Source organism: Lathyrus oleraceus, chromosome 1 (assembly GCF_024323335.1).
Source record: "Lathyrus oleraceus cultivar Zhongwan6 chromosome 1, CAAS_Psat_ZW6_1.0, whole genome shotgun sequence".
NCBI lineage: Eukaryota > Viridiplantae > Streptophyta > Magnoliopsida > Fabales > Fabaceae > Lathyrus > Lathyrus oleraceus.
Genome location: NC_066579.1, coordinates 99,563,317 through 99,590,411, shown reverse-complemented (window position 1 = coordinate 99,590,411; position 27,095 = coordinate 99,563,317). Strand labels below are relative to the sequence as shown.

Genomic DNA, 27,095 nt, shown 5'->3' with positions numbered 1-27,095 from the left:
AATGGTGATGAACATGGTAAGCAAGCGTAGATATATCAAAACATGGTCATGGAAGAGATGATTACCTAATGGAAAATAGAAATGGAATGGAATCTGATATGTGATGAAGCTTTGCCTCCTTGCCACGAAATTCCAATGCTCTTCTAGGGTTAGGGTTTCAGCTTTTTAAATAGGGTGGATTAGGTGTTCTCATGGGCTTTTTAATAAGTGATTTATCCATAAGAATAAAAGTGTGAATTGAGGTGTAAAATGTTGTTATTTTGGGCCAAACTTAAGTGAATGGATGTCCAATGCATGGTCAAAAGAGGTCAAAAAGCGTGATTGGTATGCTTAGAAAATCTGATTGGGCCAGCCAGACCCAAAATATGCCTAGAAAATCAAGTCATGGTGCCCACTTTAAATGAATGTATCTCTCAAACCATGGATCCAAATGAGATGATTCCAAAAGTATGTGAAAGAGGACATGGCAAGGTACAATTGTTGTGAAGAAAGTATTTTCAAATAATGCCTTGAAGTGCAAGAAAACCGGCCAAGAAGTCTTGACAAATTTTAAAGATTTTGGACTTAGAAATTTTTCTAAGTGTCCTAAAAAAATGTCTCACTTTGACTAAGTATAACTTTCTCAATTCTAATCCAAATGGAGCAAAGTTTATATTTCTAGAAATCTTGGAACAAAAGGAACAACTTTCATGTTGGAGAAATTTTCAAATGGAGTTTTTATCTTGATGCAAAATGGGCTTAAAGTGAGTGCAACGATCATGAAAACTTGCCCTAAATGGAAAGTCAACCATTTCCAAATTAAGTAACTTTTCCAATTCCTGATTAAATGATGAATCCATGATCCAACCTTGATCAAATTTCACATGTAGGATCCCCTAGGCATGGATTTTGAGATTCCACTCTCAAAATGTCAGGAGTTGACTTTTCTGGCCCCATAGTTGACTTTTCCCAAACTGTCTAATTCCCGATTCCATTGATCAATTGAAGCACTTCTAGCTCAAATAAAGAGCTGATTTTTTTGTATGTAGACCCTTGTGAACATATGGAGGGCCATGGAGAAGAGTTTCACCCAAAGAATCAGAAATAAACTGATTTTATACCAAACCCTAGTTTTAGGGCAAAATGATCAGGAACTGATTGCACTGCTTGCCAATGGATCTTTCTGAGGTAATTGTGAGTCTTCCTAGGCCAAGATGCCTCTATAATCATGACATGGATGAGCTCCTCTACTTCCAACCAAACATTGCCTGTTGCAAGTAGCCATGAAACCCTAATTTTCGATTAAATCCAGATGCACACTCTGATAGCTCTGAATCCTCCACTGATGAACTGAGGACCATAATAAGACACCTGGAGCCCCCTGAGACCCTTGAGACTTGTATACTTAGAGAATGAAGTCCAATTCTAAATCTTGCTTTGTGTGGGCTCCTTCTGTTAAGGAGTGATCAGTCAAAACCTGATTTCTCAGTCACTAATGCAGTATGCAATGAGTATGACCTAATATGATGCTAATGAGGTGTGAAACATATTCCCAAGCTTCCAAGAAAAAATGAAGGGTAAATTTTAGGGTATTACAATTTCATCCCACAATCATATGCTATTGATCAAAGAGCATTTAGATCAAGATTAAATGTAACCAAAATTTTATGCATGCTAAAAACGAATTGAAACAAACTCGATTCCGATAAATGTAATCATGAAGTAGACTCAACAAATTGAAATAAAACAAAGATGAAAGCGATAAGACAAGCAACAAAATAACCGGATAGTAGAGAGATGCAACTATAATTCGTACCCATCTTGTGAATTTTTACCCTATTTGTTATTGATATTTTTTGCAAGTATCCATTGAGTATGAGTATAATTGCCATCTATAAACAAGAACAAGACTACATTGAGATATGTCATGAAACATGAAGAAGGATGAATCACATATGATGGTGTTAGACTATGGCACGGATCTAGAAGGGGGGAGGGGTTGAATAGATCCCAATTAAAATTTGAGTCGGCGCTACCAATTAAAAATTGGTTTAGAAAATTTGTTTTAAGTGCGGAAGCGGCCGAGGAAAATATAGTCTAAAACGAACTGTTATTGGAAAACCGGATATGCGTCAAGCCTATGGATTAGAGATAATGTAGAATACGAATCACTACACTAATCACACTATCAATGATTTGTTTCACTTACTAGAATTCCTAGTTCCAATGATTCAAAGAGCAAACCAAACTAGATACACAACTAAGATAATTTTGGTTTAGGCAAATTATCAAACACTTGGTGTGCAAAAACACTCCAAGTGATATTTGTGTTGAGTAAGTGATTCCAATTAGTCTAATACAATATCTTATTGTACTTTGGATTCAAAAACAGAGTTTTAACTTCTTACTCAATTAATATCAAGGTTTGATAAAAGTGCTTATACAAAAATCACTTAATTTTTAAGCTAAAAACAAATATGCTGAAAAATAGAGAAGGCAAAGATTTGATGAGGCAGTTCCCCCGTCGTCCTCGCTTCGGGGTACGTCTGCCCTCAATTCTAAAACTAGAATTGAGATTGCTTTAATAAATATCACCTATTGAGTTTAACCGTTTATACAAGGATTGCAAAGCAAATATACAACAGAACTCTCAAGACGTTGAATGTTGCTTCCACTCCTTGTTCCTTGATTCAAGGTGAATCAATTCCTTCGATTGTTGTTGATAGACCTCCGATTCCAGCCCCTTTGTTAAATAACCCTCAGTTCTTCAAACCCTCGGCTCGACTGATCTCAACTACAACGAATCGAACCCGAAATCTTCCCTTCAATATCACTGAATCCGCTACTAGATTGATGAAGACTTCCTCTTCTTAATCACCTTCGCTCAGCTGAAAATTGATGAAGAAATTCGTCCAAAAACCCCCAAAATCAAACCAGTCTTGGAGGACAAAACCCTAAAGGTTTTATTCAAGAAAAAACCTGTCGTAAGCTTCAACCCGAACCGGATTCCCCAATCACGGCTTCGAACGTTATCACCTTTAACCAATCACAAAGCACTTCAAAAATGGTTGTGTGTAATTGATGTGTTGTGAGATGTTGAAGATGAAGATGAAGAATCTTGGACACCTATTTCACTTTTTCTTGTTCTTTGAACACTTGAATCAAAATATCAAAATGTTAGTTGAAACAAGTAACTAAACTTCTATTTATAATAACAAACCAACCAACCCACTTAACAACTTTTCAAACAGAGTGGGAAATACTTAAAAACTGAATTTGCGCACAAACGGTCGACCATAGCAGGTCTATGCGTCGACTCATAGCCTGTAGTTTTGGACAGTCTGAAAAGCACAACAGTATGCGTCGACCATAGGTCAGCGTGCGTTGACCCCTGCGGTCGACTCAAGCCTTTTGTGCGCTGACCCGTGGGAAATGCACTATGTTATGCGCTGACCCGTGGGAAATGCACTATGTTATGCGTCGACCCTGTGGTCGACTCAAACTCTGCAAATCTGCAAAAATTCATATTTTTGTGGTTTTCATGCATTTTGTCATGACCACATTTTATCCACATATGCTGTATGAAATATAATAGTTTGGATGAACATAGAAAAGGATATGATAGGTGATATGTTGCATTTGTTTTGTAGAGGTGGAATCGACAATGTCGATCCATCCATGGTGGTCATTTGTCATCATCGAAACCTATGATCGTATGTTGTATGACAGTTTGCCCTTACATACTCCCCCTTTTTGATGATGACAACCTGTGTGAAACCAAAGAGAAACAACATGCAATATTTACATAACAATCCCCCTTTCTTTTGTAATCTAAGGCTGACTGCATAACAAACTGTTAATTGTTGTGAATATCTTGGTCTGGCTTTGGTACTTGCTCTTCTCCCCCTTTGACAACATCAAAAAGAGAAAAAGAACGATTATTCAACATAACATGATATTCAACAGGAGATAGCGAATCATATAACAATATCACACCAAATATTATTACTGAACAGATTAAAAAGGAAATAACATTAAACTAGATTAACAAACAAGCATAACAGATAATAAGTTCAATCAAACAACAAAAGTACAGATGCACATGCAGTTCTATGCCATAATGGCCTCGTCCTCGACCGAAACAACCATCCGTTATTTGGTCAGCAACACTACTTAGATACTTGAGGCCCACATAGACGGACCGCTCCTGTCGTTCAAATATTTCAGTGAATGCTGCATACCGTTCATTCATGCTGGTAGAGAGGTTATCGAGCGTCTCATTTTGTGCTTGAAGTTGGCTGCTTATATGGGCATAACGTTCATCCTGAGTTTGTATGAATGATTGTTGAGCCAACTACATATTTCGCATCATATCTAAAAGTTCAGAAGAGTTTTCTTGCTGCGGAGGAGACGGTGGAGATTCTTTAGCACCATATTGATACGGCTGATAGAATTGGCGTTGTGTTGACCAGCCCATATGTTGTCATTCACCCCAGCCACCATGGTTGGGGGCATCTTCTTCAGTTGAATATGTATTCTGAACCCAAGCGGTGTTTGTGTAGTCGTGAGTGTCTGCTTGTGGAGGACTATCATGTTGCTCCAATGTTTGTCCTGCTTCTTCTTCTTCATTTTCCTCTTGGTCTTCTTCTTCACTTTCATCATCTTCTTCAACAGTCGTAGGAATATACCCTCTGCGAACAAATTTGTATATTCTCCGCTCATCACACCAAAAATATCCCATCATAGACAAAGTTTTTGGGCTGAAATCTTTATCTGAGGAAATAGAGATATACGGAAAGGACGGATAATCAACGTCGGTTGCAGTAAGAACCTCTTGAATAAAAGATCCATAGGCAAGAGCCGTTCCTCGTCCGGAGTCTCGTAAACTGAACACCCTACTAGCAATGTAGTAGGGCCAGTTGATTTTGTGCTGATTTTTCAGAATGTATATGAGATGAACCTCAGCCTGTTCAACTCGGGAAAGGCCACCCTTCTTAGGTCGCAGGATGTGTGACACAATACACTGGAGAATGCGCTCACCTGTTTTCAGCTTACCGGCAGTGACAGTTCGTGGGAACGCATCATTGTTCACAATGTGGTCTGGGTAAGGTCGTTTCAGCATATCGTTCAAAGCGCTCTTAAACTCATATCCTAATATTGTGTGAGAATCAGTCACCTCAGCAAGAGGATTTTCATCAGCAGCCAATGTCATATCAAAATATTTATTCCAAACATTAGACTTAAACGATACCTTTCTTGTGCCGATCCTGGAGTGAAACTTTTGCCCAGGAAATTTGTCATGAAGGCAAGTGTAGAACACACGGACCAGGTCTTCGCTATATTTGGCATTGCATTCCAGGAATTTAACAATGCCGTGATACTGTAGCAGAGACATGATTTCTACGAGATGCATGCGTTCTGCTGTGAGTTTGTAGAAGGCATATTGCCTCACAACTCCTCTTTTACCAATGTCTTTGTTGAAGGTGTCGACAAGAGCCGGTGGAACTAATGATACAGCGGTAATGGGTAAAGAGGCAGAGGATGATTCCTTTGATCTCTTACCGGTAGGTCTGCGGGATGAGGAAGCCATTGGTAATGATTTTGAAGCTTTTTGTGAGGGTAGAGAGTAAAGCTTGGTGAAGGTTTTTAAGAATGATTTGCAAGAAGGAGGTTTACCCTTTTTATAGATGAAGATTTAGGGTTTTGGGAAGAGGAGAGGCCAAGAGACAATAGGCACTAGGTAGATGCAACTCACAATGTAATGGGTTGAATGCACACTTAATGAGAATTTGAAATGTAAATGCATAGGAAGTTTGAATGTTTTCTGCAGAGAAAAACTGAGTTTTCGTGCGATGCATCGACCATACCCTCTGCATTCGTCGACGCATACTGTTTGAATTTTGAAAAAGAGAAATTTTTTGAGGTGTGCGTCGACCATTGCCCTGTTATGGTCGACTCATACAGGCAAATTTTGCAGTTTTTCTCTGTTATGCACATATGCTCACATGTTTGATGCATAAATAGAATGCCACACAACATTAAACATCCAAACAAATATGGTATAAGAAACAAGTCATATATATATATATATATATATATACAATATTATCATGTAATACAACTATTTAGCCATGAAGTTTGGGAGAGAGAGAGAAGGGTAAAGGAACAATATCACCTCGATGCCGGAATAACTTGATGAACAATATAATTGTGCTTGCAACAACATTAACTTGTTAGAAGTACAAGATTATAGTGTTAAATGAAATAAGATAAAGCAAGCAATTTATAACGCCCGTTCGGAAATGTCGAGAATACCAAGTTCTCGGTGAATATGAAAGAAAGGCTCAGTAGCTAGCGACTTTGTGAAAATGTCCGCTAGTTGATTTTCAGTATTAACATGTTCAAATACAACATCACCTTTCTCTACATGATCCCGAAGAAAGTGGTGTCGAATTTCGATATGTTTGGTGCGAGAATGCAACACAAGATTTTTGGTAAGATTAATGGAACTTGTATTGTCACAGAAAATGGGAATACGTTCGAGTTTGAGATTAAAATCCAATAATTGTTGCTTAACCCATAGGATTTGAGCACAACAACTACCGGCGGCAACGTATTCCGCTTCGGCGGTTGACAAAGCAACTGAAACTTGTTTCTTGCTATGCCAACTGATCAAGGAATTTGAAAATAAGTCACAAGTGCCACTAGTGCTTTTCCTATCCGATTTGCAACCGGCAAAATCGGAATCGGAGAAACCTACCAATGAGCAATCATTACCTTTGGAATACCATAGTCCATACTTCGGAGTACCAGATAAGTATCAAAGTATTCGTTTGACAACTTTTAGATGGGATTCCTTGGGACATGATTGATATCTTGCGCACATACACATGCTAAACATAATGTCGGGACGAGAAGCAGTAAGATAGAGAAGTGATCCAATCATACCTTTATACCTTTTTACCTCTACGTCCTTACCGTTTTCATCTTTGTTCAAGTTTGTACATGTTGGCATGGGGGTGTCAATGGCCTTGGCTTTTGCCATGTCAAATCTCTTGATAAGGTCCAAACAGTACTTTGTTTGACTCACGAATGTTCCTTCTTTGAGTTGTTTAATTTGCAAACCAAGAAAGTACGTGAGCTCCCCCATCATACTCATCTCGAATTCACCCTGCATAAGATCCGAAAACTCTCTCACGAGATTCATGTTGTGTCAACCTTTCCTCTTGAGTAACCTTGATCAAGTAAAAATTTACTTAGTCGCTCATACCAAGCTCTAAGAGCTTGTTTGAGACCATATAAAGCCCTTTTTAGTTTGTAAACATGATCAGGATACTCATGAGATTCAAAACCCGGAGGTTGTGCGACGTAGACCTCTTCATTTATGTAACCGTTAAGGAACGCACTCTTAACATCCATTTGGAATAGTTTAAAGTCTTTCGCACAAGCGAAGGCAAGGAGAAGGCGTATAGCCTCGAGTCGGGCAACCGACGCATAAGTTTCCTCATAGTCGATGCCTTCCTCTTGGTTATACCCTTGCGCGACTAAATGCGCCTTGTTACGGGTTATTACCCCGTTTTCGTCCAACTTGTTCCTAAACACCCATCGGGTGCCGATTACTCGATGATCTCGCGGAGGAGGGACAAGGTCCCAACCCTCATTTCTAGTGAACTGATTTAGTTCCTCCTGCATTGACAAAAACCAGTGTTCATCGAGTAGGGCTTCTTTAGGGTTTTTAGGTTCCATTTGTGAAACGAAAGCGAAGTGATAACATAAATTACTTAGCTTCGATCGAGTTGTAACACCCTTTGAGATATCTCCGAGAATGTTGTCAATTGGATGGTCTTTGGGAGACTTCCAAGCTTGAGGGAGATCATCGTTTGAAGGCGGATGAGCTACCTCGGTTTCCTCATGGTGTACATCTTTATCCTCCTCAACTTTGACTTTGTCGGGTTGATCAATCCCCGACTCGCCACCCTTGAGTATGTCTTCCGTAGATGTACCTGCACCATGAACAACACTACCCTTTCCGACGTTTCTCGGATAAGATTCGTCAAAAGTGACATGTACAGACTCTTCCACAGCAAGTAATCGTTTATTATATATTCTATATGCTTTACTCGATTGAGAGTATCCGAGGAAGATACCTTCGTCGACCTTGGAATCGAATTTGCCCAAGTTTTCCTTTCCATTATTTAATACAAAACATTTGCAACCGAAGACATGTAAGTGAGAAACATTTGGCTTTTGCCCTTTTAAAAGCTCATACGGTGTTTTATTTAGAATGGGGCGAATGAGCACCCTATTCAAAACATAACACGCCGTACTAATGGCGTCGGCCCCAAAATATTTCGGTAAACCACTTTCGTTAATCATTGTTCTTCCCAATTCTTCCAAAATTCGATTTTTACGCTCCACAACCCCATTTTGTTGAGGAGTACGTGGAGCGGAGAAGTTATGATCGATACCATGGTTACCACAATATTCTTCAAATGAGTGGTTTTCGAACTCACCCCCATGGTCGCTTCTAATTAAAACGATGTTTGTATTTAATTTATTTTGGGAAAGCTTAGCAAATCTTTCAAAGGCGGCGAACGTATCGCTTTTGCTTACTAAAAAGATAGTCCAACAAAATCTAGAAAAATCGTCCACTATTACGAAATCGTAATAATTTCCTCCTAGACTTTTAATCCTAGACGACCCAAATAGGTCCATATGAAGAAGTTCGAGAGGTCTCGTTGTTGAAACGATATTTTTGGATTTAAATGAGATCCTCGTTTGCTTCCCTTTTTGACAAGCATCACAAAGGTGATCCTTGGTGAACTTTATTTTGGGGAGACCTAGGACTAGATCTTTTGAGACTACTTTATTTAGTAAGTCAAAGTTAACATGTGCTAAACGCCTATGCCATAACCATGAATCTTCACTCATCGTTACAAGGCATTTGTCACTTGTTAACGATACTTCGTTCAACTCTAACATATAGACATTATTCACTCGCAGGCCATTAAACATACTCTTCTTATCATCATTATGTACAATTTTGCAACAATCTTTTGAAAACGATACATTGTATCCTTTGTCACATAATTGACTGATGCTAAGTAGATTGTGTTTAAGACCTTCGACAAGCAATACATCAGAGATAGTAGTGGAAGAAGGGTTACCTACACTACCTTTACCTAGTATTGCTCCACGGTTGTTGTCACCATAGGTTACATATCCTTTCTTCTTAGCCACGAAGTCAATGAAGAGTGATATGTCTCCTGACATGTGCCTTGAGCATCCACTGTCGAGAACCCATCTTCTCTCGGTGGTCTCGAGGCATTGTACCTATGGAAATGTAATTAACACGAGAAGGTACCCAATGGCTTATTGGGTCCTGAATGGTGAGTAACGAAATGGTTGCATTTGGGCAGCCATTGATAAATGCCTTTAGGAACTAAGAATCTCCTAAACCTGCATTTAGCAATGGAGTGGCCTTTCTTGCAATAATATAAACAAGAGAAATTTACATTTTGATTGCCTTTGCTATCTTCATCTTTTATAACATATTTATATTTTTGATATGGATTAACCATACTTTTTCGAAAGTTTGATTTATCGATTGCAAAGGTAATCTTGGGCTCAAGAGCCTTGTCAAGTTTGGCCTTTAGGTTTCTTACTTCACCTTGCCAAATATAACAAGTATCACACCCAAAGTTGATTATTCTATTTCTAAGATCCTCACAACCTGCTTTTGTGCTTTCTACCATAGAAGCTTTGAGTGCCTCAAGTTTCCTTTCGGATTCTCGAATTTTTTGTTCCAAATGGATAAAAATTTGGTTATTTGAGGAAAGCCTTTTAAAGGCCTCTTTAGCTTCACGGTGTAAAGTATCAAATGCAACTTGTAATTCATGATGAGACATACTAGAGGATTTTTCATATTTAGCATGTCGTACCTGTTTCTTTTTGTTCTTTTGATGAGCAGAGAGGCATAGGTTTGCAGCTTCATCTTCATCACTAGAACTTTCATCATCGGAGGAGTCGCTATCGCTTTCCCAAGCTATGTATGCTCTCCTTGGCTTTGATGATTTCTTGTGTGATTTGTATGATTCCTTTTCCTTTGTCTTCTTGTTCATCGGACAGTCTGGTTTGTAATGACCGGGCTTCCCACAAGTGTAGCACGACCCTCTAGTCTTTTTACCTTTTGAGTCATCATCTTTAGAGTACCTCGATTGTTTCCGGAAGTTTACCAAGTTCTTCTCGGAATGTTAGATGCCGTTCTTTCTCACGTAACGATTGTAACGTTTAACGAACAACCCCATATCTTCGCTCTTGTCCTCTTCTTCTTCGTCGCTCGAGGAATAATCACTTTGCTCTTTTGCTTGAGACTTCGAGGAGGAAGTCTTAAGAGCTATTGATTTCTTTTCACTCACCTTTGTTTTGTCCTTCTTTTCTTTCTTTTCGTGTTGTTCTATGCTCAAGAGTACTTGTTCGTGCTCTTGTAGTTTGCCAAATAATGTTGTCAAGTCTAATACGGTGAGATCATTTGCTTCTTTGATGGCGGTCATTTTCGGCTGCCATTCCCTGTTAAGACATCTCAAGATTTTATTAGTAGCAACATCATTGGAAACCGGCCTACCTAATGAATGTAATCGATTGATGAGATGAGTAAATCTCTTTGCATGTCAGCAATGGTTTCCCCTTGCTCCATGAAAAAGAGATCAAACTCTTGTGTTAGTGTGTTGATTCTTGCCAACTTAACATCGTTCGTCCCCTCATGGGCAATTTGTAGTGAATCCCACATGGCCTTAGCAGTAGGACAATGGGATATACAATAGTATTCATCTACACCTAATGAGGAGATTAGGATATTTTTGGCTTTCCAATCATAATTGTATTTCTTTTCATCATCATCGGTCCATTGTGCTTCGGGCTTTGGCACTAATTCATCATTCTCATTGGTCATGGTTATTTCAATTGGACCATTGAGAATAACGTTCCATATTTTTCTATCTATGGAATTTATGTGCACCCGCATACAGTCTTTCCAATAACTATAATTTTCACCATTGAAAACGGGAGCTCTATTATAAGCCCCTTTAGGTTCGTTAGCCATTTTCTATCAAAGTTATATTTTGAAGCACGGAGTGAACCGGAGCTCCTGATACCACTTGTTAGACTATGGCACGGATCTAGAGGGGGGGAGGGGGGTTGAATAGATCCCAATTAAAATTTGAGTCGGCGCTACTAATTAAAAATTGGTTTAGAAAATTTGTTTTAAGTGCGGAAGTGGCCGAGGAAAATATAGTCTAAAACGAACTGTTATTGGAAAACCGGATATGCGTCAAGCCTATGGATTAGAGATAATGTAGAATACGAATCACTACACTAGTCACACTATCAATGATTTGTTTCACTTACTAGGATTCCTAGTTCCAATGATTCAAAGAGCAAACCAAACTAGATACACAACTAAGATAATTTTGGTTTAGGCAAATTATCAAACACTTGGTGTGCAAAAACACTCCAAGTGATATTTGTGTTGAGTAAGTGATTCCAATTAGTCTAGTACAATATCTTATTGTACTTTGGATTCAAAAACAGAGTTTTAACTTCTTACTCAATTAATATCAAGGTTTGATAAAAGTGCTTATACAAAAATCACTTAATTTTTAAGCTAAAAACAAATATGCTGAAAAATAGAGAAGGCAAAGATTTGATGAGGCAGTTCTCCCATCGTCCTCGCTTCGGGGTACGTCTGCCCTCAATTCTAAAACTAGAATTGAGATTGCTTTAATAGATATCACCTGTTGAGTTTAACCGTTTATACAAGGATTGCAAAGCAAATATACAACAGAACTCTCAAGACGTTGAATGTTGCTTCCACTCCTTGTTCCTTGATTCAAGGTGAATCAAGTCCTTCGATTGTTGTTGATAGACCTACGATTCCAGACCCTTTGTTGAATAACCCTCAGTTCTTCAAACCCTCGGCCCGACTGATCTCAACTACAACAAATCGAACCCAAAATCTTCCCTTCAATATCATTGAATCCGCTACTAGATTGATGAAGACTTCCTCTTCTCAATCACCTTCGCTCAGCTGAAAATTGATGAAGAAATTCGTCTAAAAACCCCCAAAATCAAACCAGTCTTGGAGGACAAAACCCTAAAGGTTTTATTCAAGAAAAAACCTGTCGCAAGCTTCAACCCGAACCGAATTCCCCAATCACGGCTTCGAACGTTATCACCTTTAACCAATCACAAAGCACTTCAAAAATGGTTGTGTGTAATTGATGTGTTGTGAGATGTTGAAGATGAAGATGAAGAATCTTGGACACCTATTTCACTTTTTCTTGTTCTTTGAACACTTGAATCAAAATATCAAAATGTTAGTTGAAACAAGTAACTAAACTTATATTTATAATAACAAACCAACCAACCCACTTAACAACTTTTCAAACAGAGTGGGAAATACTTAAAAACTGAATTTGCGCACGAATGATCGACCATAGCAGGTCTATGCGTCGACTCATAGCCTGCAGTTTTGGACAGTCTGAAAAGCACAACAGTATGCGTCGACCATATGTCGGCGTGCGCTGACCCGTGGTTCATACGCTGACCCCTGCGGTCGACTCAAGCCTTTTGTGCGCTGACCCGTGGGAAATGCACTATGTTATGTGCTGACCCGTGGGAAATGCACTATGTTATGCGTCGACTCTGTGGTCGACTCAAACTCTGCAAATCTGCAAAAATTCATATTTTTGTGGTTTTCATGCATTTTGTCATGACCACATTTTATCCACATATGTTGTATGAAATATAATTGTTTGGATGAGCATAGAAAAGGATATGATAGGTGATATATTGCATTTGTTATGTAGAGGTGGAATCGACAATGCTGATTCATCCATGGTGGTCATTTGTCATCATCGAAACCTATGATCGTATGTTGTATGACAGTTTGCCCTTACAGATGGTTGTAAAGTTTTGAAATAGGAAAAACACATCTTAGTTTATCGAACCAAGCTTTTTGAAGCTTGTTTGAGTCCATATAAAACCTTGCTTAGCTTACAAGTGAAAAAAGACTTGCCTTGTCAAATCAATAAGGTTAAACAACGCACACCTCTATCTTGAGAAATTCATTTAAAAATGCACTATTAGTATCGAAGTTGTTGAATTGGCCAACTTAAAAAGATTTCCAATGCGAGAATTGTCTTGATAATGACATGTTTGACTACTAATAAGAAATTCTCGTTGTATTCAAAGCCTTCAACTTGTGAAAATCATTGGTCACTAACTACCTTGTATTTGTTAATTGTGCCCCCGCGATTCCACCACATCGAAAGCACAAACTCGCCGCAACGAAACATTACATTAATCATCCTTATTTCTAAATTGAATAGTTTTGATTTAATCATCATAGTTCTTATAAAATTGAAATACTTTAAATATATTAATAATGATTGCATCAAATCTATTTTTAATTCAATCATTATTACAAAATTTAAAATTAATTCATAATTACAACAAATCTTTTTTAATAAAATAGAATTAGTTAAGATGCACCATTTTGTTAATCTTAGTTTGAGATGTCAAAGTTGCAAAGAATTTGACGATCTTAAACTTTTTCAACTGCTTTCAAATTAACAATAATTTTTTTAAATAAATACTATGCAACAACTTAACGATCTTAAATTCTTTTAATTATTTTTAAATTAATAATAAAAAATTAAACAAATACATCCTAATTAATTTTTTCACTCAATTTTTTTACTTAATCAAATCAATATTTTTATTCACAACAAAGTCTTTTATTTAAAATCAAGTAACACACATGCAATACATAAGAGTAATATAAAATTCATGCCAAACACAATACTAAAACCTTTATTTTGTTTTCTTTGTTTTTTTTTCTTTTCACATTTTCATTAAAAATATAAATAAATAACCAAAATATATATTTTTTTTAAGTAATATTTAATAATATGAAGAAATTGTATTTTAAAAGTTAATGAAAAATTATACACAATTAATTAGAGATAACTATTTTTGAACAAACCTGCATGTGCCAGTACATAAATTATTTAAGTCTGATTTGTTTGTCCTGTTTAATAAAAATGTTAGGTTTACACTTTTCAAAAAGCATATTTAATTAAATGTGTCATAGACTATTAAAAATGCTATGAAGCTTGATAGACCAATTTATATATGAATATCTATTCGAAAATGAGCTAAATAATATAAAAAGTTGCGTTGTCTATTTAAAATAATTAAAATAAACTATTTAAAAAACTTAATGTGAAACATATATTTAAATAGACTTTCATGCTAGATCAAACATTTAAATACATCAAGACATGCCAAAAGAAATAGATTATAATAGACGATAAATCAGACTCAGACCTTAAAAATTTATTGTAGGTCAGGAGGTTCATACTTTTAAGTTCTGACCTAACATATTCTTACCCTTGAATGTCTTTGGATGCTAATACCTTTCTTCGTATAGTATAATTAGTTATTAAACTTAAAATTTAGTTTTAAAAACTAGTTTTATTTTTATTTTTAAAGAATTTTTTTCAATATTTCCGGATTTTAATAAATTTTGATGGTAACTTTATTATTTTTGAACACTCAAATTTTTAAGCTACAACAAAAGTTACATCTAATTTTAAATATTAAGAGATATGAGTATTAATTATTTCTTGAATTTGTTCTCACACCTTAATATTTTTTCATGTGAAATAAGAAATATGTAACCATATAAAACATGTTCCAACTAAATAAAAGATAGTAATTTATTATAAAAGAAATAAGAATTTATTTCGGATTTAAAATCTTAAAAAAATTTCAATGCGCACACACTCAAGATATATTTAATATTTTTATTTTAAAATACAAAATACTTATGAAAAATAGAAAAATCACTTGTGTGTAGCAAGTGGGGGCTATCATATTAAAATAATAAAAAAATGAAATTAAAGTTAATATATTCTTCTAATTATAATTTTATTTTACAAAAATACAAGTATACAAAAGAGTTTGTTTGAATGATTGACTTTAAAACAAAATACAAATAACTAAGCTAAGTCATAAAATCATGAAACTTTTGAGTCATTACTAAAATGACATTTTGATTTATAACTTTTTTTAGTTGCGCAACTTATGAATATAGTTATCCCAGGTTTGGTTTTTTTATGGATCCTAAAAAGATCTATAAAAAAAACAATAAAATCAGAAGCAACAAACTTATTCTTTTTATTAAAGAAATAAAGTTCACGAATTCTGAAAAGATTTATATAAGTCATTAACTCAAAATAAAAAACGACTAGCTTATTCTTTTATTAAAGAGACAAAATTCATGAACTCTTAAATTTTATATCTAAGAAATTAACTACAAAATCAAAAACGACAAACTTACTCTTTTCATAAGAAACAAAATTCATAAACGCTAAAATGATCTATCTAAAATATTAACAGGGTAATAAAAAACAAAAAACTTATTCTTTTTATTAAAGAGACAAAGCTCACGAATCCTGCAAATATATAAAAAAATATTAACCACATAATTAAAAACGACAAATTTAACTTAAAAAGCTACAACCAACATTCAACTTCAGTTAAAAATAATTACTATAACTTTAATTAGTTTCAAAATCCAACATCCCTTTCACTTTCATCACCAACACATAACATCTTCAAAATTTAACCATCACTTTACTATTCATATGGGACATGATGACCAACTTCAAAGTATACATATAGAAAGAATTTTTCTAAACCAATACAAGTGGACCTTAGATCTAACTTTTTTGTGCAATATACAAATACAATTGGGTTTTTGAAGACGCTAACCACGGTAAGAAGAATCTCTTTCACACACACCTAACCTAACCCAACACATTCACTTTTCTCTTTACAAAAATTAAAACATCTCCAATTTCTGACTACTATAAATAAACCATATTCATTCATTGTTGTCTCTTGTCGCTCATCTCTCTCCCTCTTTTTTTTTCCTGATCCACCCTTTCTCAAATCACGTCATTTGGTTATGCAGAGAGAAACATAACTTTTAGAGAGAAAGAGGACCTCAGAAACCCCATTATTCACTTCCATTCTTCGCTCGTCAACTGTTACAACCAAATTCTATCCAATTTTAGTCTTTTGTTGATTGATTTATTTACGATTCAATGTATCAAGATATTGTAAAAAAACATCATTGTCAAAAAGTTCAAATCTTAATTCACAAATGTTTAAAATAAGTATTGAATATTTATGCTACCTCTCAATCCCACACGTGTCTAACAACATGGTTTGGATACAAAGGAACAAGCAACAGGTCTGAGGGGCCTTCTGGAAAACACCAGGAACGACCACAAAATGGTCATCAAAATGGACTTTTGGGGCATCATCAACATCAATAGCAGACTCATGTATACGGGAGGACGATGCCAGAGACACGAGAACTCCAGAAGACGACGTTCCTGCATCAATTGAACTGACACCAATGTTTGGACGAGATGGTTTAACTTTTTCCCGCTAAACGGAAGCTATAAGGCCATTATACAATGCGTCAATATGTCTTGGTTGTCAGACATTTTATCTGTAATTACACAAAAAAATCATATCATAATCAAAGAAGTCAAACATATATGACATATCAGAAAAAAATCCGAATTCTAATCTCCAATTTTTTTGTTGGCATTCACATTTTCCATTTAGCGTATTTTTTCATTTTTGGGTGCATCAGGAAATTAAAATCTGAATTTTAGGGGCATCAATGAAATTTAACCGTGATGAGTGAGCAAAACTAAGGGCAAGAAAAATAACCCCCAAAACTTATCGTAGGCCCGATGGCTTAGATCTTCTAAGGTCTGCCATATTTTCACCCTTAAATGTCGTATGGTGCTAATATCTCTCTTGCGCATAATCAACTACTAAACCTAAAATTTAGTTTTGAAAATCATTTTTTATTTTATTTTTAAAGGGGTTTTTCTTCAATATTTCTATATTTTAAAAAAATTTGGTGGCGATTTTATTATTTTTGAACAATTCTCAAATTTTTTAAGCTACAATAAAAATAAAAGTTATATGTAATTTTGAATATTAAAGGATACGAGTATTAATTATTTCTTGAATTTGTTCTCACTCCTTAGCAGTTTTTTCTTGTGGCATAAGAAGCATCTAACCATATGAAATATGTTTCAATTAAAATAAATAAATTTATTGTAAAAAAAGTAAGAACATGTCTTATGACTTAAAATTATTAAAAAATTGTAGTGTGCATAAACTATATCTAATATTTTATTTTTCAAATGAGAAATGCTTATGAAAAATAGAAAAGTCTAGCATAACTATCATATAAAATCAAAAAATAATTAAAGTTAGTATAATTTTTTAGTTTTATATAATTGTATTTAACAAAAATACAAGTATACAAAAAGGTATGTTTGAATGATTAATTTTTAAGGCAGAATATAAATCATGAGATATATGTTTTTTTGAGTTAAACTCATAATAACATCCAACTTTTGAGCCATTATCAAATGACACCCTGATTTATAATTTTTTTAAATGATTCAATTTATGAGTATAATTAATTTGAGTATACAAATAAGTTTGATTTTTTTGTTGGGATCAGAATATCATTTTCGTGGAGTTACCAAGTATATCAGCTATATAAGTATTATAGGCGTCAAGAGGTCAATTATCATAAAATCTTACGCTTACAATATGTATGACTCATAATTTTGCAAGATCATCTGCACAATTATTTGCTTCACGATACACATACATAATGCGAGCTTCCAAATCTTGACTTAAACCCATCAGAATTTGTCGAAGAAGATAAGTCATACGTCCAACTTATGAATTTCCACTTTCTTGTGCCCCTTGCTGCATATTGATTTTAACCATTCCAATAAACCCCAAAGCTCTGCCATTAGGATGATACACTTCCTAAACGCCTTTGAAAACACCCTATCCAACTGCCATTGTTATTTCTGATTAAACCTCTGCAGTCGGCCTTGTTACCATGTTGCATCGCTTCGTTTGTATTGAGTTACCCAACCTTTTTCCGCAGAAATTCATCACACTTACTTTGCTATTTTCTAAATCATATCCATTTTATTCTGAAAAGTTAATGTCTTAAATAAGTTTGATTTTTTCATGAATCCTAGAAAGATTCATCTAAGTCAATAACTATAAAATAAAAAAGGACAAATTTATTCTTTTTATTTAAAGAAACAAAATTCACAAATTAAAAAAAATCTATCTAAATCATTAACTGCACAATTAAAAATAAAAAACTTATTCTTTTCGTTAAAATGACAAAGATAAAAGTTGCAATTTGTCTTCAATATCAATAAAAAAATTTACAACTATAATTAATTTTAAAATTCAACATGCTTTTCACTTTCCCCACAAATATCTAAACATCTTCAAAATTTGATACATATAGAAAATATAAACCAGTACAAAGTGAAGCTTAGACCTAACATTTTTGTGCAATATACAAAATGAAATTGGACTTTTAGAGAGTTAACTATGGTCCAAATTTCAAAGTTGAAAAAACTAACCATGGTTAGAAGAAGAATCACTCACACACACCTAACCTAACCCAACACATTCACTTTTCTCTTTACAATAATAAAATATCTCCAATTTCTAATTACTATAAATAAATCATATTCATTCATTCACTACCTTCTCTTGTCGCTCCTCTCTCTCTCCCTCTCTCTTTCTCACCCACCCATTCCCAAATCGTGCTATTTGGTTCTAGAGAGAGAAACACATCTTGTAGAGAGAGAAACCGACCTTAGAAACCGCGTAATTCACTTCCATTCCTCGCTCATCAACCGGTATAACCAGATTCGATCCGATTTTACTTTTTCGTTGATTGATTTATATACGAATTTAGTTTTCCAATGTTAATTTCTTGCATTTCTTGCTTTTACTGCTCCGTAATCAACTATTAGGGTTTTGTTTTTGCTACGGAACAAGGTGATAGTTTGATTTGATATAGTGCTTTGTTTTTTGAATTAGGGTTGTGTTGCATGTGGTGGTTGTTACTTGTGCTAGATTTAGGTTTTCTGAGTGCGGTTTTTTTAATGTTTTGGGAATAGCTTGTTTTGTTGATGTGTTGTGTGTATAAGTTTGAACTCGTTGTTTGCTTTGATTTGTACGTTTTCTTTCTTCTTTCTAGATATGTGGAGGAGTGTTTGATTTGGGTGATAGTGGGTTTTATGTTGCTGTTATCATGAACTGATCAAATTCAACGTATATCTGCTCGTAAAGTTTATTATGCTAGTGTAAATGTTCCCTAGTAGTGAAATATGAAATTGTGAATCATTAGTTCATTACTAGGTTTTAATTTTACTTACTTTTTAGGTAGATTATTAGTGATCTGTTATGTAGCTATTTTGTGGTGGTTTTAGGATTGTATTGTTGCATTTATTATTAAATGATCAAATTGAACGTGTTAACATGAGGGTGTAGATTTTGATAGAATTGGGTAGTTTGGAGATGTTATATATTAGCTCTTTTAGTATTAATATGCTAGTGTTCCTTCTTGGTGAAATGTGAAATTGTGAATCAGTAGTTTATTGCTAGGTTTTTAATTCTTTTTAAGGTGGGTTATTTTGTTACTTATTTGTTATATTTTGTTATTTTGTGGTGGTGTTAGGATTGTGTTTTTGTTCCCTTGCCATGGCTGCTACAGCAACAGCGACTTCAGTGGGTCCTAGGTATGCACCAGCTGATCCTACCCTTCCTAAACCATGGAAGGGCCTTGTGGATGGCAAGACAGGGTATCTTTACTTTTGGAATCCTGAGACAAATGTCACCCAGTACGAGAGGCCTTTGAGCTCAGCTGCCCCACCAAAGCCTTCTGCTGTGCCTAGCTCTTCTGTCCAGGTTCAACAATCTTCTCAAGGGCGTGGTCGCAGTCCTGATTTCAGTGATAGGTATGATAGGAATGGAAATGGAGGGTCAGATGAAAGTGGATCCCGGAGCCATCAGGTTTGTGCTCAACTCTTGTGTTATGACAATTGACAATAGCGCATAAGACATGAAAATCGTTTTGATATGCAACACTAAAAAATATTATACAAACTAGTTATGGTTTGGTTTTTGTAAATTTCAATTACTGATTGTGTTATCCTTATCAACGATGAAGAAAAGAGATAAGTTTTACCTCCATTGAGATTTCAGAACAAAATAGTGAAGGGCACAATATATCAACCAATTTAAATCTTTCCTTTTCCCCAAATAGATTTTAGAGAAATTTGGGCCCTTACAAATACATATGGAATGGAATATGAATGCAATATCATGCTTGAAGAAAACTGGCGGTGCTTTAAGAGTTAGCTGTACTTCTCTCATTTTTTATTTTTACAGTATTTGTTTCAACATTGGGAAATCATATTTGAACATCCATAATTGGGACTCCTTACGATGTCCCTTTTGTTTTTTGGTGTATTAGTGTATTTTCATAATCGGAGGAAATGTAAAATTAAAAAGAAGAGTAGGTGGGAGATAGAGACAGAGGTATGCAGGGTTATATATGGTGTAAAAAATTTGGTGTTTAAATAATATCTCTTAAAAATCAGATTTACATTTCTCTCATTTTTATTTTGTTTTTAATAAATCAGCTATACATTTATCTCGGTTCTAGTTTGTCCCGGGGATTTATTTTATTTTATCTTCATTTTGTAGAGCTCCAAAGGTGGCACTAATAGTTCTCATAATAATGTTGCAAATGGAACACATGTTACTGGAAATGTTAGTTCTATCAAAGGTCTTGTAGCATCAGATACAGGACCTGCATTAACTCCAGAGGCTTATAGACGTCGTCATGAGATCACTGTTACGGTAAGTACATACATATATATTTGCATCTGGTATTAATGTTAGTCAATTCCATATTTTGAGAAGATATTGAAGAATATGTCCAGATAATTAGGTACTATCAATGCATTTGGGATGTGCTCCTATCACATGACTTAATTAAGTTTTTGTTTGTATTTTTTTCTAGGGAGATAATGTGCCTCCACCTGTTATGTCATTTGCGTCTTCTGGCTTTCCATCAGAGATTCTTAAAGAGGTATCAACTTCTATTATCTTTTCGTCTTTCTCATCTATCTGCAGTAATGGCAGTTAGAAGGTTACACAAGTTCTCTAGGTATCTGATCCAAATGTTTCTAGTGCAAAACTATGATTCCTGAAGCTCTAATCTCCAAGTTTCGGGCTCATGATAATTTTTTTCCATCTTTACTTTTTGGTCGTAGGTGCGATGTTTGCTCCTGGGGTGGAGCTAATGTCGTACGGTGTGGTGCCCTCTTTCGTGGGGCTAGCATTTAGTTTGGACTTTGGAGCGTCCTTTATGGTGGACCAAGTTGTTTGGAAGGGCTTTCCGAATCATCCAAGCTCATGGCTGGGACTGCTGTTGGTCATGATTCAGTCTGCCACTTGGTCCGTACGGAAGAAGAGGCCTCCTTATGTACTAGCTTGCATCAGCAAGCATTGGTGTCTTGCATATGGAGGATAATGCTTCTTCCGATATTAAACCTCTAATCTATAAGTCCCAAAGAAAACCAATCTCCTGGATTTTCCTTTTTTAGGTACAAAATGCTGGGTTCTCAGCCCCAACTCCAATTCAGGCACAATCGTGGCCCATTGCCCTTCAAAGTAAAGATATAGTTGCCATTGCTAAAACAGGTTCAGGGAAAACCTTGGGGTATTTACTTCCAGCATTTATTCACCTCAAGCGCACTAATAATAACGCCAAAATGGGGCCCACTATATTGGTACTTTCACCAACAAGGGAGTTGGCAACACAAATTCAAGATGAAGCTGTGAAGTTCAGTAAAACATCAAGAATTGCCTGCACTGTATGTGTTCTCTCTTTTTATTTTTGTTTACTTCTTTCATGCATCAGCATGGACATCAAGGCAAATTATTGTTGCAATAGGTTGCTTGGGTTAAACTGAGCTATTGAAAAACTTGTTGCAACTTTGATTCCCTCTCGAGCTTCCTACTTATTACTTATTAGTTATGATTTTTTCACCAGTGTTTGTACGGAGGAGCACCAAAGGGTCCTCAATTGAGAGATATTGACCGCGGAGCGGATATTGTGGTAGCCACACCTGGTCGCTTGAATGATATTCTTGAGATGAGGAGAATCAGTCTACACCAGGTCTCTTACCTAGTCCTAGATGAGGCAGACAGGATGCTGGACATGGGTTTTGAACCTCAAATTAGGAAGATTGTGAACGGCGTGCCCGCTCGCAGGCAAACTCTTATGTTTACGGCAACTTGGCCTAAAGAGGTTAGGAAAATTGCAGCTGACCTGCTTGTCAATCCTGTCCAAGTGAACATTGGCAACGTAGATGAGCTTGTTGCTAACAAGTCCATTACTCAGGTTTGATATTTACTACTGATATGTTTTGGTGCAATGTCACTTTAGCTTATATCATTGACAGTCCTCTTCTTCCACTGATGCTATTTTTTCTTCAGTGTACTTATGTTGTAGGATTTTATGAACATTATATTTATGTGTTTTAATGTTACTGTAACAGCATATTGAAGTTTTGGCACATATGGAGAAACAGCGGCGACTGGAAAGTATTTTGCGGTCACAGGATCAAGGATCAAAGATAATTATTTTTTGTTCTACCAAGAAAATGTGTGACCAACTTGCTCGTAATCTTACACGCCAGTTTGGAGCTGCTGCTATACATGGGGATAAATCTCAGGCTGATAGGGATCATGTGTTGAATCAGTTTCGAAGTGGAAGGACTCCTGTACTTGTAGCTACAGATGTTGCTGCTCGTGGACTGGACGTCAAAGACATTAGGTTGTTTACCATTTCTGTAAATATCATATATTGTTTAGTATTCATTTTATGCTAATATATTGATGACAGAGTTAGTGTTCTGTATGCATTGAAGTAGTATGTTGTCATAATTATGTTAAAAGGCTGAAACTTCTATCTCAGAATAGTAACGATATTTGGGAATGACAATGAATTTTTATCATATGTGGAATTGACCATATCTTTTTGCAGAGTGGTTGTCAACTACGACTTCCCTACAGGAGTGGAGGATTATGTTCATAGGATTGGAAGGACTGGGAGGGCCGGAGCCACCGGTATAGCTTACACTTTCTTCGGGGACCAGGATGCTAAGCATGCTTCAGATCTTATCAAAATCTTAGAGGGTGCAAATCAGAAAGTCCCTCCAGAACTTCGTGAATTGTCATCCAGGGGTGGCGGTGGGTTTGGCAGATCCAGACGATATGGTTCTGGTGGTCGTGGCGATTCTGGATTCGGTGCGAAGAGTTATGACTCTGGGTCTGGGTATGGTGGAAGGGGTAATGATTCAGGATATGGTGGAAGGGGTAGTGATTCAAGTTATGGAGGAAGGGGTGGATATGGGTCTTCTGCTGCTTTTGGCAGAGGTGGAGGCCGTGGATTTGACTATGACTCACAGAGGTTAGCTTATATATTTGTTAGTTTATTTTCCTCTCTGCTGAAAGATAATGTTAAGTTTTTACATATCTGTGGATTTGAGTTTTGTAAAAGGATTTTTATTTGTTCTGTGGCTTAGGAATGAACGTGATCGAAGCCCTGACAGGGGATCTAGCTGGAGTGATCGCTTCAAAACTCGCGAGCGCAGCCGCAGTCCTGTCAAGGCTGCACCATCTCAATATAATGCCCCCGTCAGCTTTCATCAAGCAATGATGGAACGCAATGGAGGAGGCAGTGATCGCAACAAGAGCTTTAACCGGGAGCGAAGCCGTAGTCATAGTCCTTATAGACATGACAAGGGAAAACGTTCACCATCCCCCCCTGGCGGTGGTAGGACCAACAGTAGTTCAGGTGTTGGAAGAAACGGTGGTTCTCATCCTTACAATGGAGAATTGGAGGAAGGGATGATTCCTGAGGAAGAAGGAATGATAGGTCATGATGATTCTTCTATATATCAAAGTGCAAATTAGAATTTTGGCTACTTCTACTTTGACGATATGTTAAGGTAATTTTGGTCCACTATCAGTATTTTGAAAGACATTGGTACATGGACATTTGCAAGATATAGGATCTGGTAGTGGAATTAATGGGCAAATGTATATTTTGAGAAGCTAGGCTGATAGGTGAAGAACCTAGTAACAAATATGTTGATGGTTGCCTGATAGGTGAAGAACCTAGTAACAAATGTGTTGATGGTTTTATGTTTATTATTTTGCTAAAGGTTTAGTTTATATCTTCTACACAGCCAGACTAGAATTTGTTTAAGCCACTATGAAATGTTGCATCCATCGTTTTCTGATTGAGAGCTGCATCATAGTTTTTTTGTTAAAGGAGCAGCGAACAAATGTGACTTTTATATTGATTTCATTGACAACATACCAGTGTTGTTTGTTTGTATTATGCACGAACTGCTATCGTGCTTCTATTATTATAATACAAAATCAATCAATTTTTTCAGATGTAGGATTTAAGAGGTCCAAGGGTACATTTTTGGTTAAATTAAATATCATAATATATGTGGTGATATTTTTTTTTATCATATTTGGTTTGGCAGAAAAGAAAGGAAGCCCAAACTGAGCACCTAAAATAAGTGAAATATTAAGTCATAGTTTGACTATCTTAAGTATTTAGCTCATTTGTATGTTATAGTTGGAGTACATGTACTAGGATTTAGCTTAATATTCATCCTCCTATATGCAAAGAATAAATAACAAGGACTCTGTACTTTTTATGATTTGAGGGAGTCGATCTTCATGACCGTTTAGAGATTTACCATATTTTAACTATATATTATGGTAAATTTTTCATTGAGTTTAATAGAATAATTCAAAAATCAAATTATTCATACTCTTAAAGCTTACTTTAATATATATATATATATATATTGGAAAAGGCTAAAGAATTTATTGAGCTTAAGGAAAAACGGCATAAGACATGCCAATACAACCAGTAGCATTCAAAACCAATACAATAGCACAGGCCACCAGAAACAAACTTAAAACTAGAATTAAATCTAGAGTAAATGGGCCAAGTGACCTGCCATTAAACCTCTAAGCCACCATTGCAGAAACAAAAACTATTAAAAGAACTCCCAAAACAAGCTCCAATTATTTCATGATCAAAACACTACACTCGAACCTTCCTCCAAACAGCCACCAACAGCAGTCTTGACCACCCTATGACAGCCTACAGGAGCAACACAAGCAATTATTGACCACAAGCACTACTGCACCAGAACTCCTAAAGTAACTTGAGAAGTGCGGGAGGCCAAAGACACAGCCTGACAAAGATTGCTATGCCAGCCTCCCTATTCAAGCAAAAAAACGTTGTTGCATATGGAAAAACGCAGACGGATATATTGAATAGATTTGTGACCCTCGACTTAATATAAGTAAGCTCTCTTAAAGCTTAAGTAGGGGATCACAAATCTATTAAAATTATTCATACTCTTAAAGCTTGAGAAGGGGATCACAAACCTATTCAAAAAGTCTGCAAACTTTCGGGGTGTGTTTAACTTGGAAGAGAAGTTGTGGAGAGAAAAATAGACAAGTAGGCTTGAGGTATCACTTGGTTTAAGAGAGAAGAAATAAAGGAGAGAGAAATATATATATATTTTAAAGCTAAAATTTGCTTACAAAATAAAAAGTTAAAATTTCAATTATTTAATGAATATAAAAAGTTAAAATTTGCTTACAAAATAAAATGAAGGAAGTATAATGCTCTTATGATAAATAATATTTTAAAGCAAATCAATTTAATTCTTTTAATTTAACTAATTAATTGGTTATATCTTTTTATAAAGAAAATATATTAATTGTACTACTTATTTTCAAATAGGGATAAAATAGGTCAGGCAAACTAATAAAAGGTTACGATCTATTTAGCTAAAAAAAATTAGGATACATGCCATATAAAAAGTTTTTAAAGCTTATCAAGCCGATGAATTTAAGTAAACATGAACAAATTAATTATTGTTAAATAAGTTAAAAAACCAAAAGTTATAAACAAATGGTTAAAGTTAGGCTGCACCTTACCTACATTTGATATGACTATTCATTTTGTAACTCTAAAAGTTTGATTATATTATAGTTGTTTTAATACGTTCTCTCAGATAAATAGTATCATAAAATTTATACTAATAGGTAAATTTAAATGAGATAATAAAAATAAAAATTTATGCTCGTTGATCTTTTAATTTATTAGTCTATTTAATATTAGTTGAATCAACATATACTATAATGTATGTTTAATAAATTTTATTATAATATTTAAAAAACTTAGTTTATGTTTTTAAATATAAATTTAATTTAATTTAATTTATTAATTATTTAATTTAATTAATTAATTATTTAATTTAATAGCTTAATTTTAATTAATAATATATGTAGATGAAAAAATCAAAATTTAAAAATTAAAAAGAAAAAATATATATTTGTAATTTAATGGGCGAAATAGTCAATTCCTTATCTTAATTTGTTTCTTCTCACTTTATGAAGAAAAATACAAAAGTTGTGGGACCCACTCTTTTTAAATCTCTTTCAAATTTCTCTTCTCGGCAATCAAGAGAAGTTATCAATTCCTCTTCATCTTCCCTCACATTTGTTTCTCTTGTTTCTACTTTTATTCTATCAAATACACCTTCAAGGGCACTATTTCAATGCACATATCTTATGTTCTTTATTTTAATGATCTTTAGAAAAGGGATCTCCTTCCAATATCAATCAACACTAGCAATTTTTTTTCATAAATATGCCCAAGTCCTATGTCAACACGTGGATCCTCACAAATTTACAATTTATAGTGGATAAATAGCCATTCATAAATTGAGTGAAATTGCATGACACTTTGGTTTTAATATTTGTACTCTTCCTTTTATATACTTTGGTGTCTCAATTTTAAAAAGAACAATTATTGATAAAATAAAGTCTGAGCTGATCTCTTGGAAAAAATTCTTATCTCCTTTGCAGGGAGGGTCCTGTTGATCAAAAACATTGTTCATGACATGCTCATACTCCACCACTATCTATTCTTGACTTCATTTGGACCGGAGACATTGAGGCTAGGAAAGTTGTCACAATGACTTGGAAAATAATATGCACCCTTATCT

General features: G+C 35.2%; 1 protein-coding gene and 1 long non-coding RNA gene across 2 annotated transcripts; one reads left to right on the top strand and one right to left on the bottom strand.

The window, feature by feature from the left end:
- Positions 1–18,638: 18,638 nt before the first annotated feature.
- On the top strand, positions 18,639–24,445 carry LOC127119308 (DEAD-box ATP-dependent RNA helicase 46). Its single transcript, XM_051049513.1, has 9 exons — positions 18,639–18,821; positions 19,646–19,980; positions 20,677–20,832; positions 20,996–21,064; positions 21,582–21,851; positions 22,031–22,381; positions 22,539–22,816; positions 23,027–23,452; positions 23,568–24,445. The coding sequence occupies exons 2-9, from the start codon at positions 19,669–19,671 to the stop codon at positions 23,956–23,958; spliced, it is 2,253 nt and encodes a 750-aa protein (XP_050905470.1). The 5' UTR covers positions 18,639–18,821; positions 19,646–19,668; the 3' UTR covers positions 23,959–24,445.
- Positions 24,446–24,870: 425 nt separating this feature from the next.
- On the bottom strand, positions 24,871–25,569 carry LOC127119309 (uncharacterized). Its single transcript, XR_007802753.1, has 2 exons — positions 25,465–25,569; positions 24,871–25,174 (listed from the first exon to the last, which is right to left on the bottom strand). It is a non-coding gene; the product is annotated as an uncharacterized LOC127119309 (long non-coding RNA).
- Between the last annotated feature and the right edge of the window lie 1,526 nt (positions 25,570–27,095).